The 23,287-nt window shown below is 46.3% G+C and overlaps 1 protein-coding gene across 4 annotated transcripts in view; it reads left to right on the top strand.

Annotated features, from left to right (window-relative positions):
- Positions 1 to 23,287, top strand: part of LOC137434832 (phosphorylase b kinase regulatory subunit beta-like) — a 335,447-nt gene that overhangs the window by 96,284 nt on the left and 215,876 nt on the right. For all 4 annotated transcript variants that reach the window (XM_078785025.1, XM_078785024.1, XM_078785027.1 and 1 more), the window contains one exon: positions 21,036 to 21,143. In XM_078785025.1, coding sequence (XP_078641151.1) covers positions 21,036 to 21,143 — 108 coding nt within the window. The remainder of the gene's footprint in view (positions 1 to 21,035; positions 21,144 to 23,287) is intronic.

Raw genomic sequence — 23,287 nt, 5'->3', positions numbered from 1 at the left:
GTTGGTACACCGTGGTCTTTCGGCGGTGTTTAAGCCGGCCGTCTTGGCTTCTGTCACCATTGGCATTGAGTCTTTCGATGTAGGTAGGTCGTTGTGTGCCGGTGCCTTGGCCGAATTCCTTCATTGCTGCATTGTTAGCTCACCTGGTTTTTTATACCACATCTTTGGTTATCGGACCAGCGAATGACGTCATCTCCTCCAAAGTATGGCTTATTCTCACTTGTCTTGGACGATCTTCTACTTCTAGCCTTCCACCGTGCATTTGGTGTCCACTGTACTTACTGTACAGTGCCTGGTAAAATTGATGTAATGGGTTTTTGACCGTCAACGCCATGAACCGTCATGAACCGTCATGAACCGTCATGAACCGTCAACCGCCATGAACCGCCATGAACCGTCAACGCCATGAACCGCTAACACTCAAAAGCCCATTTATCGCGCCTTATAAAGCAAAACGCAAACCGAAAGCCATGCCTCTCAAGCGAGGCGTGCTTCCGTGGTCACGTGATCCACAGGTGTAGCTCATTATACCCGCACGCGCGACACGCTTTGGCGGTCACGTGACCAGCCACTCTGGAGGCGGGGATCCCCGCCGATGACGTCACCGGCTGGAGCAAGGAGATTCCTCGCTCATGTATTTCGACGATTGCGTGTTTTATATCCAAGCAGAGATGCTTTCACGGCAAGATAACCGCGTGACCGGAACCGGAAGCCACAACCGGAAAATTCAAAAAAATAAATTTTTTGAGCTCGTACATCGGATCTCGGCTCGTATCCCAAAGCAACAAACCGCCCGAGCGACGGCTCGTATCCCGAAAAACTCGTACGTTGGGGCACTCGTAAGCCGAGGTACCACTGTATATATATATATATATATATATATTATATATATATATATATATATATATATATATATATATATTGTTACGGATTCGTCACTTCCAGTGTTGTGGTTTTCATCCACTTGAAATATTTCTGATTCTATGTACTATTATTATTGTCTTCAAAAGGTTTATTGTTCATGAACTGTTTGCAAAGGATAAAAGCGTTAATGTTAAAAAGAGACAGGAAGCCGGATCGTGAGCCGGAAGATGAGGAGGAGGAGAGAGAAAAGGAGGCGGGGCGAGTGAAGTCGGACAAGAAGCGAGTCGCTTCAAGCTCCGTAGCGAGCATTGTCGAACGAAAGTCGCGAGTGAACTTTTGAGTTCCTTGAAAGGAATTCCTGTGATAGGTTATCGCTGGGATTGAGAAACCTGCATGGTCAGGTTTGGCGTTGGGATTCTGACGAATCATCGCCGGGTCGTTTCGACTCAAGTACGAGCCATCAGCCATTTTGACCCTCGCGCTTTGTTCATCGCAAAAGGTCTTTGCTACGCGTCAGTTCTGTCACCATCCTGTCATCTGTCGGGGATGTTTTTGCGCAACGCGGAGTTTGAAGATTAATTTGTGGTTCGCAGACTGAACAGTGAACGTTCATATCTGGAGGGCGCCTTTGGATTCCCATTCCTCCGTGAGTTTGCCTGACACGGTTTTGGACCACGTGACTCTTTATGCCGCTTCGGCCGCCTATGCCTGTGAGCTGTTTTGGCAGTGTGACCGGGCCCGTCATCTGGACGGGGTTCGGGTTTCGATTTTATCTCGCTCTGACACTCGCTGGAGGGGATCACCTTTGAGCTATAGAGACATTGGGGAGTGTTCTTTTCACTCACTTGGAGCACAGTGAGTTATCTTATCCTAGCTGATGGTACCATCATAAGATATGTTGATTGTACTTCTGATTGCCATTATTGTTGTACCGTTATTCTTATGTGATTGTTAATACATTACTTGTTTGTTGATAACCATTGGTGTGGTTTCAATATTGATTTTTGACACGGAATAACATATTTTTCTGCCGTGGCTCCGCTCGGGGCTCGGAGGTACACCGTGACAAGGGGGTCAGGGAGGAGCATGTAACAATATATATATATATATACATACTTTAAGAAAACAGTACATTTTATCAAACATATAGAATTTACAACTACAACACATTTTACATCCACACAATACAATGCAATATCATTTATAACTACAAACTATATGCCTTTTCTTATTAAATTTAATCATCTGATTCATATTGAATTTTATGAAGAAGGACATAAAGTTAATGTGAGAAAAGATAAATGGGAGTATGATATTGTTACATTTATGGTGGGTAGGCAATGGAATACCTCAGGCCAGGTAGGATTGTATGGGTTAGTTCTGCTCCGTATGTCGTGTAGCCACCTTCATGGACTTAAGTCAGGCCGGATGTCGCGTAAGGTTGTATATTTGTCTCAATGTGAGGGGTGGAGCTATGGTAATTAGTTATGGTATAAGGGTAATTCCCTGATGTAAATCGCCTCTGTGGTATTCCCTTTGTTCCTTATGACAGATGCAACACCAGCCATGCACTCCACACAGATACTAAATGCACTAAATAAAGCTACCGGATGCAGCCATTCGAACACTACCACTTATGCTGTTGGAACCCATCTGTGGATCGGTCCCATCGGCCGATGGGTCTGCGCCATCTGCAGATGTGTTGTTCACCTTGAAGGAATGTGTATGCATCAATGGTGGATGAGTATGTTTATTTGAACCTAAAAATAAGCAATTGATGTCATAAATGTTTATAAAGCAGTCCGTGACATGTGGTTTGTCGATAAGATAAAAAATAAGATAATGTCGCTCCATTTAAAAGCGCTGGTCTACTTCGCTGGTGGCACTGGCAGACTCAGCTCTCCATTGTTTATATAGCAATGTTGAAATAACGCTGAAAAAAACGCTGAAATATGTGTTGTTCATAAATAGATGGGTAGAAATAGATAATAAAACATTTTAAAATCATCTCTGTTAAATTCCTACCACATGTAATTCCAATGACTGTGTACCTGATTGAAGAGCACCATTCTGTCAACACATTCCTTCAAGGTGAACAACACATCCGCAGATGGCACAGACCCATCGGCCGATGGGTCTGCATTGTCATTTCTCGTGCATCCACAGATGGGTCAGACCCATCGGCCGATGGGACCGATCCACAGATGGGTTCCAACAATGCCACCAACCGAGTCATCACAAGGGCTGGCAAGAGGGGCCGTGAGGCCCCGCCCCAAGAAGTGATGATTGGTTGTGGTCGTGGAGCGATGCGATGGCACTCGCTGATGGGAGCACGCGCGGACGTCATCATAGAACGTTCGAGCACCAGGGACAAAAAGGACACGTCCCGCCATTTTTCTCTCTCTCAGTTCCTGGTGTTCATACAAGCAGTCGCCTTTACTCTCTTGGGTCGGACATTTGTAACGAGCAGTCGCATTTTCCCTTTTCTGGTTCAGACATTCATCGTGTGCGGTCGCAATTCATACTCGCTCTTGGTTCGTGGCTGGCATCGTGAGCGGTCGCGGTTTGTCTCTCTCTTGGTGGTGGCATTCGCACGCTTGGTCTTTTCCTGTCTGCATAAAGGGACGGACACATCCTTTCCTCTGATCCCGTTGGTGCTGGCTTCGTGATGGCTGTGTGCCGTGCCGTGTGCGCCGGAGAGACCTTGGTGCTTTGTGGAGCATGGGACGGCAAGAAAGGAGCAAGGGCCTGAGCGCTTCACATTGGCGGCTGGCGGTGAACGGACTTGGCGCCAATGCATGTGTTTCCTGCACAAGGACTCGGGGACCTGTTCAAGGGCCGACAGGGTTCGAGGGCCATTCAAAGCTGAGTACAAAAAAACACTACGCATTATTTTCATTTATCATCCCCTTGTGTTGTAATTGTGTCTGATGGAGGATCCTCAATATAGGAATTTTAGTACCGCACATTTCTTGTTCACTAGCATTTTTTTATTAAACCTTTAATTGTTGAATTTTAATTCCTTGTCCTGTCTGTTTATTTGTTGTGAGAATCGGATAACCCCATGCTGCGTGCGTCCGTCCAGGTAAGCTCGCTGCCCTCCACTACACCTTCGAGCATATAAAAGGCTCCATCATAGTTTGGGTGAATGCCTTGGAGTTAAAGCTCGGTTGGCCATCCGTCACCAGGGGTGTTAATCCCGGTGGTGAACACGACAATATATATGATTTAGGATATAATTGGTCATTTGTGATAAACTTACAAGACCTACACAAAATTCAAATCAGTCTTGTGAGGAAGAATATTGCCTGCTATGCGGGGATAAGGAGATGTGTTGAAGCACAATTAGCAAACAGCAAATACAGTACATGATTTAATCAATAGAAAATTATGTGATGGCTTCATTATAATTTATACAACGAAGAAGGGGGGAAATGAGATAAAATACAAAGTCGGGGAATATAAACCTAGTTAACAACAGGAAATGGGGTGGTATTTATTACCTGTTATCATATTAATATCATATATTTCTGAAACATAAATTTTTTGATACATAAATGACAGAAATAAGGATGAAGCTTCAAGAAAATTGTAATTTTTGTGTTCGAGAATACTTACAAGAAAAGGGTGCTTGATGTTACTTTCTAAATGAACCGGAACATAGACATGTGGAATTTTGAGAAGAAAGAAGTTAAATAGGAAGATGATGAGGACAGGGCGAATAAATATAAACATAGGGGCAATACTCCTGGCGCTCACCTGGTAGAACAAACAGTATACTACACTGACTAAAGGTATTTTAAACCAATTTCATTGGTTGGTAGAAGACAGAGCAGCATGTAGAATCACACCAATATAATCATAAGACTTTAAACAAACAAACAGAAAAATACCTCTTTTGGGGGGAAACCCCCCGTAGATGCCCAAAGGGGCAGAATTTTTTCAATGCCGTGAACAAACTTTGGTACATCACGGGTGGTGAAGGTTGTGGTCAAGTTTCATCAAAAGTGCATGTAGTTTCAGAGAAGAAAGCAAATACCTATTTTGAGGGGTCAAACCTGGACCCACTTTGACCACCCACCCTTCCCCCCCCCCCCCCCATAAGCCCCCTTAGACTTTAATTTTCTAAGTGCCGTGAACAAACTTTGGTACAGCACGGGTGGTGAAGGTTGTGTTCAAGTTTCATTGAAATTGTGTGTGTAGTTTCAGAGAAGAAAGGAAATACCTATTTTGGAGGAGTCAAACCTGGATCCACTTTGACCCCGGTAAACCCCCTTAGATCCCGATTTTTTTTAATGCCGTGAACAAACTTTAGTCACAACACAACAAATATAATTTGTGCCAAATTTGGTCACAATCCCTTCAGCGGTTTCGAAGAAGAAGTTTCAAGTGTTTACGGATGGACGGACGGACGGACGGACGATGTGCCATCGCATAAGCTCCCCTGAACTTCTTTCCAGGTGAGCTAAAAGTATGGAAACCAGTGAGATTCGAAAAGATTGGAGGAATTACAGAAAATAAACTGGAGTGGCACTCCTTAGTGAGCATACATCTGCCTGGTTAGCCATATCACTCAATGGTGAAGAATCACTTAAAAAATTATACTAGCCGGATCCGGATCTTCACCAAAATTGAATAGATTCTTCCTTGTCACATACACAACCTGTCCACCAAGTTTCGTCCAAATCCGTCCACAACCTTTTGAGATATCCTGCTATGTGTCGTTTTTGGCCCTATCTCCCAATGGTGAAGAATCACTTTTAAAATTCTAGTAGCCGGATCCGGATCACCAAAATCTAATCATTTTGTCCTTGTCACATACGCTACATCTCTGCCAAATTTCGTCCAAATCCGTCCTCAACTTTTTGAGAGATTTTGTTCACAAACAAACAAACAAACAGACAGACAAGAAAAATCGGTGAGAGACCGAGGACTTGCTGGAATGTACTTTTTTATCTTATGTACTTATTCTTACTTATTCTTATTCTTCCCCTATGAATGTACTTATTCTTCCCCTGTGAGGTATCACAAGCAGTATTTCAACAATATCGGACAAAAATCATTATGTTTATTGACAGTTCAGCTCACCCGCGCCATTTTTATATATTTTTGCCGCTAGAGGGCAGGGTGACTAGGCAAACCCCACAGCGAGTTTCTAATTATAATACGTTTTTATCAATTGCTGTTGTAATCAATCAAGGCAAGTATTCAAATCAAGGCATAGTCGATTCCAGGGCAAGGCAAATATGTGGGTAAAGTATGGGGATGCTATGTGCAACGATGTAGATGTAGTACTGCACACAAACAGACAAACAGACAGACTAGAAATCGGTCAGAGACCGAGGACTTGCCGGAATGTACTTTTCTTATCAGGGATTTTGGTTAGAAGGGAATCGGATAATGTTTGACAGAGTTATTAGTAAAAAAAAAGTTTTTGACCTTGAGTTTGACCTTTCAAGGTCACTCAAGGTCAAAGGTCACGTCTTTTGTCGGTGAGGTCACGTCTTTTCGAAGCTGTCCATGCGCTCACGCTTTCGAAGTTAAGTAATTTTTCACAATTGTGTTTTTGTCGAAACTGTATCTATTTTCGGTGTGTGTACCTATCGTGTGCACTGAGGAAGATTCTCGGTGTTAATTTTTCATACCTGCACACAAAATCTTCGGTTAATTCGTGTTGCGTCTTTTGAGGCCTTGTAGGCTACCGTGTCCTACCTTGAGGCTTTGTTTTTCTCTCAGCGGTCCGTCGATTGTCCTGCAATTACTTTCGTTCTCTGTTTTTGTCCCAGTCTTTCACCCCATACTTCCTTGTTTAAAATCTCAACTCAAAACAAAATAAAAAAATCCTTCTCTGTTCTTATTCGTTGTTCTTATTCGTTTATTCGTTGTTCTTATTTGTTCGTTCGTTCTTCGATCACGTGTTTCACCCCCAATTCCATTTTCCATTTCCCCAGATAGTTTTCACTGCTCAATTTAAAAATGTTTAAACTTTCCCCTGAAGTCCTGTATTCTGTCACATATTATAACACCTTTTACTTCTTCTTCTATAAAAGGATGCTTTCGACTTGCTCACCAAATCTATTCATTCCAAAAAAAAATTCCACCTCTTACAGTTCCTCTTTTCTACATTCCCTAAACTCTCCAGCACTCCACCCCTCCTCCAGCATCCTCAAATGTATTTTTGACTCGAAGGTCACAAGAAACTCATTTTGCAATAAATGTTCGTTTCCCATTAATCGTACACTTTCTAAAATCCAATCTCACCCCTCCCCTCCAAATCTTCCCCATCACCCCTCCCCTGCAAAACTTCCCCATCACCCCTCCCCTCCAAAACTTCCCCATCACCCCTCCCCTCCAAATCTACCCCCTTGCCCCTCCCCTCCAAATCTTCCCCATCACCCATCTCTTTCAAATCTTTCCCCTTGCCCCTCCCCTCCAAATCTTCCCCATCACCCATCCGTTTCATATCTTCCCCCTTGCCCCTCCCCTCCAAATCCTTCCCATAACCCATCCCTTTCAAATCTCCCACCCTTGCCCCTTCCCTCCTAAACTCCCCCCACACCCTCCCCTCCGAGACTCTCCCTCGCTCCTCCCCTCATAGACTCCCCTCTCACCCCTCCTCCTCAAAGTGTCCTCCCTGCTTCTTCCCCCTTCCAACTTTCACCTTCATCTCCCCCAACCTTCTGCCTCACTCTTCCCCCTCCTCAAATAACACCTCACTGTGCCTCACCCAATCACCATCAAACCTTTTGTCCGCCCCATCCTTCCCTTTCTCCAAGCTATTCTGAAATCTCTGACACACCTTCAACAGATCTCCCTACCACTTCCTCCTCTTCCACATCTTACTCTACCCCTCCCCGCCCCCCCCCCCCTGTTCTGTATCCGATGCTCCCCCTTCCTCTTCATTAACGGTATGGACCTCAAACATCCGGGGCCTTCGCTCAAACTTGACTGATCTCTCCATGCAGGTTGCTTCTGACAAACCAGACGTGATCTGCTAAACAGAAACTTTCCTCCTTCATGATGTCTCTGATTCCTTCGTATCTCTCACAGGTTACTCGCTCCTCCGGTATGATAGACCTGAGCCTCGTCCTGGAGGTGGGGTTGCTATCTTTATCAAAAACTCTCTTCCTCACTCGCCCTGCACTGCCCTCTCTCCACCTCACCCCCAGGAATACCTTTGGCTACAGCTTCCCCTTCGCTCCCACCATTTGTTCATATGTGTGTTGTACCGTCCACCAAACAGTGATGACTCCATCTACATCTCGCTGTCTGATAATATGGACGAACTTCTATCTACCCATCCCAACTCTCTCTTCCTCATATGTGGTGATTTCAATTGTCACCATGCCAGTTGGCTGGGTGTGGGTACCTCTCTCACCCGCCACGGCTCCTCAGCCAAGGACTTCTGTGACTCAATGGGACTGGCACAATCTGTCAATTTCCCGACTCGGATCTCAGTCAACGGAGCATCTTCTCTTCTGGACTTGGTTATGACTAACTTCCCTGAAAATGTCTGCTGCTCTTCTTCTGCTCCAATCAGCTCATCTGATCATGTGCTTGTTAAAGTGGACATCTTTCTGACCATTCTCAGAGATCCTCCTCAGCGTCGATGAGTCTGGCATTTCACTCAAGCCAACTGGCATGGTCTTCAAGCAGCCATCAATCATCGGGACTGGTCTCCCATCTCTACCGCCTCTGACATCAACTCATCCTGGGAATTCTTCCAAAGTAAATTGCTCTCTCTCACATGCACAGATTTATCCCATCTCGTCTTCAGTTGTCATACCCTTCCTCCCGTCCATGGTACATGGAATCTTGTGGTGAGGCTGTTGCCCAGAAACAACTTGCCTCCGTCTCCTGGAAAGCAAATCCAACGGAAGGAAATCTAATTTCCTTTCACAAAGCCCGAAACAAGTGTGTGTCCACCCTCAGGAGAGCCAGGAAACAATATCTCTCCGTTCTCAAGACCGAACTCTTATCTGTCTCCCTCTTCCAAATCCTGGTGGCGTCTGGTCAAATCTGTTTCTGGTGTTTGTTCCCCCTCCATCCCCTCCCTTACCTCAAATGGCTACACAGCTGACTCCACACATGAAAAAGCTGAATGCCTCAACTCTGTGTTTGCCTCTAAATCTTGTGTCCCAAACCCATCCCTCTCTGTAAACCAATCTCTCTCACAGACCAATCAGCCTGCTCCCAATTATCAGCAAAGTCATGGAATCCATCATTGCTTCGGATATGAAAGCTTTCCTCTTCTCCAATGGCTTGATCTCCGATCATCAATTTGGATTCAGACCAGGTCATTCTACTCTGGACATGCTGCTTCTGCTTTCTCAACAATGGATGGAGGTCCTCAATGCCAAACAGGAAATTAGAGCCGTCTCCCTTGACATATCATGTGCCTTCGATGCGGTCTGGCACCCCGCTCTGCTCACAAAACTCTCCTCCTATGGTATCCATGGAAACCTCCAAGCATGGCTTGTGGACTTCCTCTCTGGTCCTCGTCAACGTGTGGCCCTGAATGGGTTTCTCTCATCTCCACTTCCTGTTCAGGCTGGAGTTCCCCAAGGCAGTGTTCTGGGCCCTGTGCTTTTTCTGGTCTTCATCAATGATCTCTCCGTCTCTCTGGAAAATCCTCTCTATCTCTTTGCTGATGACTCTACTCTCTCTCGCTCCATTCCTCATCCCTCATATCGGCAGTCTGCAGCCTCCTCACTCTCTGCAGACTTGGACAAAATCACAGACTGGTCAAACAAGTGGAACCAGGAACATGTCTTTCAATCCTGACAAATCTCACACTCTTACGATGTCTCTCCGAAAAGACCAACTGGACAACCCTCCCATCCACTTTCTGAATAATCCTCTCCAAGAAGTTCTGTCACTCAAGCTTTTGGGTCTCACAATCCACCATGATCTTTTCTGGGAAAACCACATTTCAAATCTGGCCTCCAAAGCCAGTCGCCGACTGGGCATCCTCCGTCGTGCGAAGTCCTTCCTCGGCACACCTGAGCTCCTCACCACATACAAGGCTTTCATCTGCAGCTCAATGGAATACTGCTCTCCCTTCTGGGCCGGTGCTCCTACCTCTCACCTAGCTCGGCTTCACGCTGTTGAAACCAAAGCTTTCAGAATCATTGAAATCTCCCATGATGAAGCTAACTCCAAGGGCCTTTCACTCACTCAACGCAGGCAGGTTGGTGGTCTTTCCGTCTTCTACCGACTCCTTTCCGGCCTTGCACCCCCAGCTCTCTCTGTGCTTTGTCCCCCAAATATTCCTACAGGTCGCACAAGATCTGCCTGCAACCCTCTCATGGTTAAACTGCCAAAATCTCGGCTCTCTGCTCACCTTCACTCCTTCATTCCTCTTTTCTCCCGCCTCTGGAAGAAACTCCCACACTCCCTTCAATCCCACTCCTCCCTCCAGGTCTTTAAAACAGCTGTTCACCACCATCTCTTATCTTTCCCCATCCAAAACCTTGATCTTTTCTACCCCCACTAATTCACCCCAGATCCACCTTGTTTGAAATTCCAACTTCTTTCCTGGAAGTCCTGGCAGTGTCCATATGTTTTATACCTCTCCCACCCCCCCTTCCCATGCCTCGCCCCCCCCAAAGCCCTCTCCCTCCCACAGATCTCTCGATGTCCCTGCTCTCAGATGTTGTGTTTGTGTTCCTCCCCCTCTCGCCCCATCTTGTCTACCGCTCCCCATGTTATATGTTTTATGTGTCGGTTTGTCTTTCTGTGTGATTAATGTTAGCTCTTTCATGAGCCTCGATCTTGTATACAATAAAAATAAATAAAAATAAAAATTCTAGAGTGTTGAAAGTTCCCAAGAGCACAGTGAGCTCCATCATTAGGAATTGGGAAGAATATGGAACTATCCAGACTTCGTAGAGCAGTCCGTCCGACCAAACATGGAGCTATATATATATATATATATATTGTTGCGGATATGGGATTTGGCCTCCATATCCGCTTGTAAATATTCCCCTATTTCCCCAATACTCCCCAACTATCCCCAATCCCCCATTCCCTAGTCCCATTGCCTGTAAATAACACTCTGTAGAACCGACCTTCCCCTTTTTCCCCCATTAAATGTCGTGCCCAGGTCCACCGCATCTCACGTAGACAACTTTCGGACATCTTGCTAGTTATTCTTAGTCTATGTCAGTTAAGGACTCGTTTCCATTAATTCTGACTCTTCGTTGCACCAGAATGTGATTGTATGGCACCAGTAGTGAGTTTAGGACCTCCCCATACCTCCTCCCGTCTTCCCCATGAAACAACAACAACAACAACAACTACCACAACAGCGCGCGGGGAGTGTGCGTCCTCACTCCGGCTCGGTTAGCCGCCATTACCCATGTGCGCCGACGGGGTTACCACGAAGGGGCTGCCTGTCGGCCCCTCGTCAAGGGCGGAGCCCGGTAACCCCCCGCACCCAATAAGAAGCAACGGGCCGATTCCATCTGGGGCGGAGCTAACGAGCCGAGGGCGTGTCACTCCCCGCCGGATATACGCAGCGACTTACCGGACGTGACGTCAGATGCGCCTCAGCCACGAAGGAGAAACAGACGCGACCTCCAGCGCGACGAGACCTCCCGCATCTCTGGACCGGACCGGGTCGATTCTGCCCCTGCGCCAAGGTGCACCTTGAGCCTCGACTACCTGCCCTTCCTTGCCATCAATCCCCGTGTGAGTCAGTCTTGTCCTGTTTATCTGTGGTCTGTCGGGGTTACTATAAGACTGTGATTAAGTGCCTACCTTCCTATGCTGTCTCTCTTGTCCTTGTAATCTAACGTTCCGAACTATTATAACCTCCTCCGGAGGTCTTGAGAACTGTACCCCTGGTGTCGTGTCATTTAATCCAGCCGTTGTGTCCTTTCCTCAATTGATTTAGCGTAGCGCGACTCGGCCAACGTTCGAGTATAATCGGGTAAACTGTGCAGACGCGGTCATACCAAACCGCTCGGTAAACTAACATCCACAACCGCGTCTGTAACATTTGGTGTCGAGGAGTTGGATTCGGACCTGGGACTAAATTTGTTAGGCCCAAATTTTGGAACACCAATTGTACCATTAGGGTAACAATTGGTGTTGGGAAGTGGAATTCGATCCGGAGCGCGTTTTTACGCGCTCGAAATTATAACGGCGAAATTTGATTTTGTTTTACGAAAATAAAAACCCGAATTTTGAAAGTCGCGCTATGGCAGACCAAGACGGCTGGGTTCCGGTAGTAGGGAGTGAGGCAGGGTCGATCCAGGACCAAATTGAGGGACAAGAGGAGAGCGAAGCAGTGAGGGTAGCAGACGCACGAAATGGCGCCTCGCACATGGCCACGGCGACCACGCCCGCGACCGTGGTAGCGCCGCTGGTGGATTCGAACCTTTTCCTCCTGCAAATGAGGGCCCTTATGGAACAAATGGGTGAGCGATTGGAGGGCCAAATGGGGGTAATGAGGGACGAAGCGAGGGGTACCGGTGAGGGGTTAGACAAGAAATTTGGGAAGTTAGACAATAATTTTGAGGAGTTAGACAAGAAATTTGGGAAGTTAGACAATAATTTTGAGGGGTTAGACAACGGGATAAAAGAGGTGAGAAATGGGTTAATGGGGGTAGAAAACAGAATGGCCGCTCAAGAGAATCAAATGGAAGGGATGCAAAAGGGGTTAGAGGGGTTAGAACACAGTATGGAAGGCAAATTGAGGGACATGAGGGACCAAGCGGAAAGGGAAGTTAAACAAATGGAGCAGCGGATAGAGGGGGTCAGAATGGGGGTAGAAACCAAACTGGATGCTCACAGGGAGGAAATGGAGCAGATGAGGGTGGCATCTGGGCAGGAGATGCAAGTGATGGGAGAGGGGATCAGAAGAGGTGTGAGTGAGGAGGTCGGAGGAGTGCGCGAGGAGGTGAGGCACTGTAAGGAGCACATGGAGAAGGAGGTGAGAAAGGGGACTGTAAAGTTACAAGGGGGCATAGAGGACCTGACGCAGGAGGTGGAACAGCTGACGGAGGGACAAAAAGGACTAACGGAGCAGGTTCAAAGGAACACTGCGGTATTAGGAGGGTTAAAAGCGACACAGAAAGAACTAAAAGACGACTTGGTAGCGACGAAGAGGGAATGTCAGATGGTACGTGAGGGACTGACAACGAGGTTGGACGAGGTGATAGAGGTAATGGAGACGAAGGACCGGCAGGTGAGGACGCACATGGAAACGGTCAAGGTAGCCTTGGAGGACGAGCTTGAGGAGACGTACCGGGGAATAAAGGAGGTGAAGCAGAAATTAGAAGAAGTGGAAGAAGGGGTGAGCGAAATTAAGAAGCGACGGAGAGGGGATAAGAAAGAGATAAAAGAGGAGATAAAAGAATTGGTCCAAAGTCTGTGTTTGGATCGTGATGATGTGCTCATTAACCGGATGAGGGATTCGCAGGTGATGGAGGAGAAGCGAAGAGGAAGAGGACCCGGTGTAAGTGGTGACCAATATGGTCGTGCGTATGATGCGCCAGGGGATTTAAGAAGCTTGGGGGTCGAGATGGACCCGGGTGTTCGTGAGAGGCCGTTGGTGAAGTGTGCGACAGGTCTGGTGTGCGAAAAAGGAGGTGTGCGAGAAAGTCCGACTCTGGGGTGTGTGAGGAAAAAGTGCGTGCCAAGGAGTGAGGGTGCTGGCGAGAGTGAGTCGGTCGTAGCGCGTGTGCGAGGGAGCACATGGAAGCGCGGTGTGGTAAGTGTTACAGAGGGCGTGACGGGAGAGTGTGCGCAAGAGTGTGCGCGAGGAAGGTGTGTAACGGACAGGTGCATGAGGAAAGAGTGCGCTGTCAAGAGTAAGGGTGAGTGCGCTGTCAAGAATGGAGGTGAGAGTAGTGAGAGTGACAAGGAGCGTGAGTTGGTTGTGACAGGTGAGAAAGGATGCACACCTGGAATGGTAGAGCGTGAGTGGGAATGCACGCTGGAATTGGTAGTGAGGCACGTGGTTGGGTGTGCGAATGAGAGCACACCTGTGATTGTCACAGAGGAGGTGACCGAGGAGGGGGTGCGAAGAGGTGTGTTGGTGAGGTGTGCTACCAACGAATGTGTGCCAAAGTGTTCGGTGGTCAGGTGTGTGACCAAGGCTGTGAGTGGAATGAGGGTACCTGGGTGTGTAAGGAAAGGTACGAGGAGCATGGAAACGGCTGGATGTGTGAGCAAGGAACGGGCTGCGGGGTGTAAGCATGCAGGTGAAGCATCGACGTTAAACGGAGCAGCGGTTCGGTCGACTTTTAGCCGAATCGGGCCCTCGGTGCGTGCCGGGCCTCGCTTTGAACGGCCGCGTCCGTGCTCCACTAGGCGGAGCTGGCAGCCCGATAGAAAGGGTCGTCATGGCGACCACTTTTTGGTGAGACGTGCCGGCAGGTCGAGAGCGGGACATTGGATGGTTCCGTGCCGAGATGGTGCGTGAGATCTCGGCACGGGTAAGCCCCCGTCCCTGCACCGAATGCCGGACGCATCCAGCCGCTGGCACGGAACAACCCGCATTCATTGCTCGGCTTTACGAAGCCGGGCTTTGGACAGGAATTGGCGCACCGAGAGGCATTAGTGAGTAGACTGTGTGATGAGGTTAGTGTTTTGGCCCCGAAATTAGAAAAACACAAAATTTGATGATTGGCAAAGGAGTGGCAGTAATGATTGGCAGATGATGGGTAGTGATTGGCAAATTTTTGATTTGTTTGAAATTTGATGTGCAAAATTGGTAGTGGGAGATGCCCGATGTGGTGGGATGGCAACTCTGTCATCCCTCACAAACGGGGGGCAAAGGAGCTATAGATTATGGGGTTTATGGCAGTGAAAACAAGCCCGGGTGGGTTAGGTTATATTGTGTGTAGGGATCTAGCGAAGATGACATTAGGTGACGTTAAGGTTAGTTAGTGACTGATACCTGTAGTGGGGACGCAGGTAGTTTAGTGTGGTTGATAATGACGTGGGAGCGCAATAGTTTAAAGGGACGACTGGGAAGCGCAAGTTTCAGAGGGGAGTAGTTAGATGAGATGATGCTGTGTGAGAGCTGGACAGGTGTGTGGAGCAGTGTGTGAGTAGTGAGTGTTGTGGATCAGCGCGAATGCGCTTGGGGAGAGAAGGGTGCAGATGGCACCAGGTGTGAGAGCACAGGTGTGCAAGTACAGGGTGTGGAATACATGGAGTAAGTGGTACGGAGTGGTGTGCATGGTGCGAAGGTGTGGATGGGGGAAGAGTGGACCCCTTTCACGAGTACCCGGGGCGGGTAGTGTAAGTGTTAGGTAGAGGGTATAGGTAAATTGTGGTTGGATATTGGCATTTGTGGTGCGGTTGCAGAATGGTATTGTGGATGGGTGCATTAGTGTTGTGGAAATGGCTGGGCGTGTAGCCTGTTAGTGTGTGTAGTTGGTTGGGCACTCCACCACTGTGAGGATGTCGGCCAGGTGAGGCCGCAGGTGGGCTCTGGGAGCCGTTAGTGTCAGTGGGGCCCGAGGATCCGGAGGACGGACCCGGGTAGCCCAGTGCCAGAGAGGGCACCGAGTGGGGAGAGCGCCAGAGGGCCTTCCCCAGGTAGATAGGTTAGGGTGAGGAGCAGGTAAGCTCGGGAGGCAACTGCAGTGGTGGAGGTGTGCAGGTGGGTAGACCTGCTGGGAGAGCTACACGTCGCGGCCCAGAAATTGTGCGAGGGCACCGGGAGATGAATCGGGGGAGTGAGACCCCAAATTGAAAAGCACCACAGTTTGGTCAATGGGAATTGGTTTTTAGAACCCATAGTGTAAGTTGGCCAATGGATTGGCAGGGAAAGACCCCGGGTAATGTAAAGTTGTTAAAGTCATTTAGGAAATAGTTAGGATTGATGAACCTGTCGCACCATACGCAGCCACTTACCTGTGGTGATGATGATGACTCCACACCTGTGTTTTCTTTGTTCTGTTGCAGGAAATGAGAATTGCTGTTTGGATTTGTGAGACGCATCACGACATGGATGAGACATTGGGGTGATTCCATCTCTCCCTCCTTAGGAGGGACTGATGATGAATTGGTGATGGCAAATTATGATGTTGAGTTGGAGATGGCAAATTTTGATGAGAGTTGAAAATGGCAAATTTGATTGGTTAGGAGGGAGAGAAGACGAATTTGGTTTATGGGAGGAACGGGGAAGACAGTAGGGACGTTTGTTGATTTGTAAAATAGATGTTTATGGGTAGTGTTGTGTTTTGTGGATACAGTAAGGGGTAAGGGAGGGGCCATGTAGGTTACCTGGTGGGGGGGGGGCATACGGTAGGAACGTACCTGTCTCACCTGGTTCCCATGTGCCCCTAGTGTGCATTACCTAATGTTGCGTGCACTTTTGCGCCCTTACCACCTTACTCACTTGTCTTTTCTTTTGTCTCCCACCTCCGAGGATCTGGCTTTGGGGCAGAGAGAGAGGAGAGAGAGGTGCTGGCTCCGCAGTTGTGGGCCTGCACTTTCGCTGCTTGCTGCCTGGATCGATACACCATATGGACCGCAATTTTGGTGGCCACCCACAATGGACCGCAGTTCACGAGAGTTCACGCTTTTGCGGGCAACCACCACCCATCGATGGACCTATGGGTCAACGTGGCACCTATGCCAGACAGGTGAACCACTAATAGTTGGCCCCCTGACGGCCACAATTTAGAAATGGACGCGGTTGGCGCCTTTCTTTATTTTTGAAAGAAGCAAGAAGGCCAAGTGCACCACACGAAGAGCAAGAGACACCTGCAGGGTTAGGGGTTGTTGTTTTTATTTTAATGAACAATGGTGACTGCACCGATTGGTGCTTGGGGTGGTGCTTTTGGTGCTTGGATGGGGTGCTCTGCACATTATTAAAGGCCGTAAGGCCACAGAGCACTCGTGGGTTGGTGTATCGATGCTGGCATGCGTGCTCTCTCTATGCATAACATCTGCATGTGTTCCTCCAAAAACAGGTCCTGGATCGTAGTGTAAATATCAGCGTAGTCTTGTGTAAATAATGCTCCCTACCGGCTGTATGTTTAGTTTGAGAATTCTTTCCGCAATTCGGTTATCCTGTGGGTGTGTTTCTGTGAGGAGAAGGGTGCAACGTCGCAGGGGGACATATTTACTCATTTGTGAATATCTGTAAAACTGTCGCACTCAGGGTAGAGTTAATAGTAGAGGGAACAACATCTGAGTGCCACACTAAAATAGGTAAAAATTTATCGGGTCGAGACGCCCCGAGGGTAGAGAAGGGTGCAATGTTGCGGATATGGGATTTGGCCTCCATATCCGCTTGTAAATATTCCCCTATTTCCCCAATACTCCCCAACTATCCCCAATCCCCCATTCCCTAGTCCCATTGCCTGTAAATAACACTCTGTAGAACCGACCTTCCCCTTTTTCCCCCATTAAATGTCGTGCCCAGGTCCACCGCATCTCACGTAGACAACTTTCGGACATCTTGCTAGTTATTCTTAGTCTATGTCAGTTAAGGACTCGTTTCCATTAATTCTGACTCTTCGTTGCACCAGAATGTGATTGTATGGCACCAGTAGTGAGTTTAGGACCTCCCCATACCTCCTCCCATCTTCCCCATGAAACAACAACAACAACAACAACTACCACAACAGCGCGCGGGGAGTGTGCGTCCTCACTCCGGCTCGGTTAGCCGCCATTACCCATGTGCGCCGACGGGGTTACCACGAAGGGGCTGCCTGTCGGCCCCTCGTCAAGGGCGGAGCCCGGTAACCCCCCGCACCCAATAAGAAGCAACGGGCCGATTCCATCTGGGGCGGAGCTAACGAGCCGAGGGCGTGTCACTCCCCGCCGGATATACGCAGCGACTTAGCGGACATGACGTCAGATGCGCCTCAGCCACGAAGGAGAAACAGACGCGACCTCCAGCGCGACGAGACCTCCCGCATCTCTGGACCGGACCTGGTCGATTCTGCCCCTGCGCCAAGGTGCACCTTGAGCCTCGACTACCTGCCCTTCCTTGCCATCAATCCCCGTGTGAGTCAGTCTTGTCCTGTTTATCTGTGGTCTGTCGGGGTTACTATAAGACCGTGATTAAGTGCCTACCTTCCTATGCTGTCTCTCTTGTCCTTGTAATCTAACGTTCCGAACTATTATAACCTCCTCCGGAGGTCTTGAGAACTGTACCCCTGGTGTCGTGTCATTTAATCCAGCCGTTGTGTCCTTTCCTCAATTGATTTAGCGTAGCGCGACTCGGCCAACGTTCGAGTATAATCGGGTAAACTGTGCAGACGTGGTCATACCAAACCGCTCGGTAAACTAACATCCACAACCGCGTCTGTAACAATATATATATATATATATATATATATATATATATATATATATATATATATATATATATATATATATATATATAGTATACAGTATATACATATATATATATATATATATATATATATATATATATATATGGGGAGGGGAGGGGGTAAGGGGAGGGAAGGGAGGAAGGGGAGGGGAGAGGGGGGAGGGGGGAGGCAAGGGGTAAAAGGGGAGGGAGATGGGGAGGAGGGAGGGGAGGGGGGGGAAGGAGGAGGGAAGGGGAGGGGAGCGGGGAGGAAGGGGAGGGGAGGGGGGAGGCAGGAGGCAGGAGAGGAAGGGGAGTGGCTCACGTTTCTGAGTGAATGTGGTTCACGTTTCTGAGTGTATGTGGCTCACGTTTCTGAGTTAAGTGTGATGCAGATGAGGAAGAGGAAGAAGAAGCCGTACTACTAAATTCGTACACTTCCGGAATTGTTTGATTTATTTGTATTCAAATGTCTGGTATTGTTTTGTATTTATTTATGCGAAAGTGTACTTGTATATAACTGTCATTATTTTTAAAAGGCTTCGGTACAATCGAGCAATTTTATTTTATTTTTATTTTATTTTTTTTAACTCCAAAAAAACGAACTTTTTTTTTTTTTTTGGCCTAATACACTCCCAGGCACTCACTGATGAACCTCTGAAAGTTTGAAGATCCGTTCAGCCATCTCTGACTAAAACGCGGACACACAAAAACTGGACACACACACAGAAAACTCGCGTTTATATATATATATAGATTGGTGGGTGTGGTTTCCTTTTGGAATTCCCTGGGAAAGCCTTGTGGGGCAAGACATGCAAAAGTAGGACTGAAAATGATGCAAAAGTAGGTGGGGCTTATAAAAGTGGGTGTGAGCAAGTGAAACAAGTCAATGTAGGTGGGGCTTAAGTGGACAGGGCTTAATAAAAGTGGGCGGGGCTTAAGAAAAGAGGGCGGATTTAGGGCAAAGTGGGCGTGGTCTAATAAAAATGGACGTGACTTCGTAAAAATTGGCGGGGCTAAGAAAAAGTGTGTATGGCTCAGAAGGGGTTCAGCTCAGAAAGTTGAGAGAGGTTTTTCATTTCATCTCTGCTCTGCAAAGATATTTAAACCAAGAACCAAGTGCCAACATACTATTTATATCGTCGATATACAATCGTGGCTAAAAATATTGGCACCCTTGCACATTTTTCAAATAATGCATTATTTCTTCCAGAAAATTGTTGACATTAAAAAATATTTTGGTATCCACACATGTTTTTCTTTGCTTTGCTGCAGTGGAACGAAACAAAAAAAGCTGAAAAATTACAAAATCTTAGCATATTTCACACAGAAATCCTAAAATGACCCGGACAATATTATTGGCACCTTTTAGAAGTTGCTAGAAATAATTAGATTTCAGGCAGGTGATTCTACTTTGGGTTGGAAATGCACTCACCTGTGGTGAGTTACAGGTGCCTGCAATATAAAAATCACTCATTCAACCAGTTTGAGTAAAGAAAAGGAGTCATTCTGCTGTTTTGTGTCTCTGTGTGTACCGCAATGAGCATGGAGAAATTAAAGAAAACCACAGAATTGTCTGAGGAGGTCAGACACAATATTGTAGCCAAGCATGGACAATCTCAAGGCTACAAGTCCATCTCCAGAGACCTTTATGTTCCTGTGTCCACCGTACACAATGTTATCAGGAAGTGTAAGGCCCATATCAGTGTTTCCAACCTCCCTGGCCATGGCCATGAGAGAAAGCTTGATCGAAGATTGCAGCAAAGGATTGTTCGAATGGTGGAGAAAGCACCTCAATCAACTGCCAAACAGATTCAAGCAGATCTTCAGACACAAGGTACGACAGTTTCAACTCGCACCATCTGTCGTCAACTAAATGAAAGGTGGTTATATGGTCGGAGACCCAGGAGGGCCTCACTGCTGAGAGAGAGACATAAGAAAGCCTGCCCGGAGTTTTCCAAAACACACCTGAACAAGCCAAAATCCTTCTGGCAGAATGTCCTGTGGACTGATGAGACCAAATTAGAGTTTTTTTGGTAAAGCACATAATCTCTATGTTTAGAGAAAACAAAATGAAGCCTTCAAAGAAAAGAACACCTTCCTTACAGTCAAAGATGGAGCAGGTTCATTGATGTTTTGGTGTTGCTTTGCTGCCTTCTGCGACCGGCAACACCAAGCTGGAGGTTATTTATTTATTTGGCATGGGAGCGGTGTACTTTGAATGTATCTGTACTTGTTTGTGTCATTTTTGACTCATCTGGTTCGTTCCATTTTTGTTTACCCTCCTCACTGTACTCTACTTTACCAAATAAATCCTTTAAAAGGTAAAAAGGCGGGTTTGACGCATATTTTTTTCCATGTGCCTTTGCCGTCGATTTCGGCCCAATGAATGATCCTTGAGGAACAGTAACGTTGTAAATTTTAATTGAATGCAGTGTAATAAAATTAATAGACTGTTTGGGCCATCTCCCGAGACGTAAGGTCCCAGCGCTGAGTGTTCTGTATTAACGGACGCACAGACGTGACAATATAAACAAGACCGAGGACATTACACCAGAGGAGGAAGTGTGACGATTGTTTTGAAGCTATATTTTGTAATGGCTTTCGGCAAATAGTGAATTATCAACGAATGCAACATCAACCAAATAATCGAAGGACTGACTACTAATTGAGGGAAATGAAAGAGTCGGTTTTCAAATTGGTCAGAAATGACAGAATGTTTGTCGCTGCAGAGGCTCGTGTGTATTTGAATTTGTAGATAAGAAAAACGGAATTTTGCTCACTAAAGTTATATATTTATGAGAAACTGTTTTATGAGAAAATATTTATGAGTTATATATTTATGAATAAACTTGGTTTATTCTTGTGATTCTTCTCTCAGCTACAAAAATTCAAAGAAGATCCCTCAACAATTCACTGTCCTCACTCAGCCTTCCATCTTCAAACGGGAGACCAGATTTTGGACTATAAGGACTACGGTCATCTTCAGGTAAGATATTACTTACCATATGAATGTCAGCACTTTATGAACATGCCAGCTGCAACACCTTTCACTAGTTACAGTGTACGAGCAAAGAACCCATACTTACAGACGGGTTAATTCCCCCAAAAATCTGGTGCCGGTACTTTATTAGCCCAGCCCCACACAGCAGGAGAAGGGGTTTTGAAAGAAGGGTTTTTGAAGGAGAAGGCAGTCTCCTTCTGTGTGTGTGTATCTGTCTGTCCGGGCCGTAACTTTTTTTTTTACCATTTGACCTATTGTCATCAAATTTTCACCAAAGCTTTATTATGGTAATATGGAGAAAATAAATTAATAATTTTGTCAAAAGGTCAAAGGTCAGCATTACCTAAAATCCTCAATTTTCATCCGATTTACCTGAAATTTTAATTTACCATTTGAGTTTTGTCGTCATATTTTCACCAAAGCTTTATTATGATAATATGGAGAAGACAAATTAATAATTTTGTCAAAAGGTCAAAGGTCAGCATCACATAAAATCATACATTTTCATCCAATTGACCTGAAATTTCAATTTACCATTCGAGTTTTGTCATTAATTTTTAACAAAGCTTTATGAGAATATGGAGAAGACAAATTAATAATTTTATCAAAAGGTCAAAGGTCAGCATCACATAAAATCGTCAATTTTCACCCGATTGACCTGAAATTTAAAGAATTTGCATATCGGGTCACTGAATTGGTTCACTAATTGGGTCACTGAATTGGTTCACTAATGAAAAGGTAGGAGTCGGTTGGTTTTTATTTTAGATCAAAAGGTCTAAGGTCAAGGTTGCATAAAATTGTCAATTTTCAACGAATTGACCTGAAATTTTAAGAAATTTGGATTTTGTATTTTTAAACCAGTTTTCGGTATTTTGAGCATATGGAAGAAGAAGAAGAAGAAGAAGAAGAAGACATCTGATTACAAACAGAGTCGGATGGGCTTTGCATCTTCAGATGCTTTCTAGTCATGACTTTTAATACCCCACCCACCAGGTGATGGCATACAATACACATTTATAGAGAGATAATTGGGGTGCACCCCTCATCCTGAACCCCTCGGACTATGAATTTATTTATCGCTTAAACCATTCCTGTGCACACCCGTGTACAACCAGAAGTTTTCAACTCGTTACGTGTAGCAGTTCAGGAGTGCATACAAGTCAAACAAACAAACGCAAACAGAAACTTGTACAAAAAAAAACAACACAAAAAACCAACACACACACACACACACACACACTGAAACTTGTACAAAAACGAACAAACCTACACAGACAAACACATACACACAAACACAAAAACAAGAGACAAAGTGTGAAATCAAAATAAACAAGATGCTCCCAGGTTTTGATTGCTGAACCAATTCAGTGAACAAATATGCTAATTATGTTCCACATTTAGGGTACGTAGCTACCCACACTCCAAGTTGGTGGAGATTGCACATTACTTGCTGAAAAAGTATAGTTTGTATATTTCAAGAAGACTCTATAGATGTTTGTGTGGTGTGCATCTAAAAAGGTCCAATGGGTCTACAGGTCGAAGGTGTCTAACAGGTGTAAAGGTTTAAAGGACCTAAGTGATCAAAAGGATCGATAGGGGGTCTATAATGGTCTATAAGTATCTTGAGGGTACAAAATATCTAAAGGGTATTTTCCTATAGTATATAAGTTGATTGAAGACCAAAGCATCTCAAACTGATCAAGATGGTACTGTCTCTGCCGAGGCGGGCAGCGGTTCAGAGGTGAGGTTCGGCTAAGTAGTTTGAATATGGGATTTATGGGGGTAGAGGGGTTGAGGTGGTGGAGGTGATGTTGGAAAGGAGGTGCAAGTGCAAGTGGAGGTGCAACAAGAGGAGGTGCAAGTGTTGTGTGCAACAGACCAGATGGAAATGGGACAGGGTGAGCAGGTTGGTAGGAGGATACAAGCTGTTGCACGTAGGTGAGGATGGAAGGAGTAATGGCGTAGGAATAACAATATCAGAAGAGAACAGCAAGCAGGTGGTCAGAGTGGAACGATGGGAGGGACGGACAGTTATGGCATGGGTGCTGATAGAGAGGCAAATGGTGTGTGTTGTGTCGGTATATGGGCCACAAATGGGAATGTCTGGGGTGGAGTAGCAGGAATTCAGG

Source organism: Myxine glutinosa, chromosome 9 (genome assembly GCF_964187855.1).
Source record: "Myxine glutinosa chromosome 9, kmMyxGlut1.1, whole genome shotgun sequence".
Lineage (NCBI taxonomy): Eukaryota > Metazoa > Chordata > Myxini > Myxiniformes > Myxinidae > Myxine > Myxine glutinosa.
This window is presented reverse-complemented; position numbering and strand designations above follow the sequence as displayed.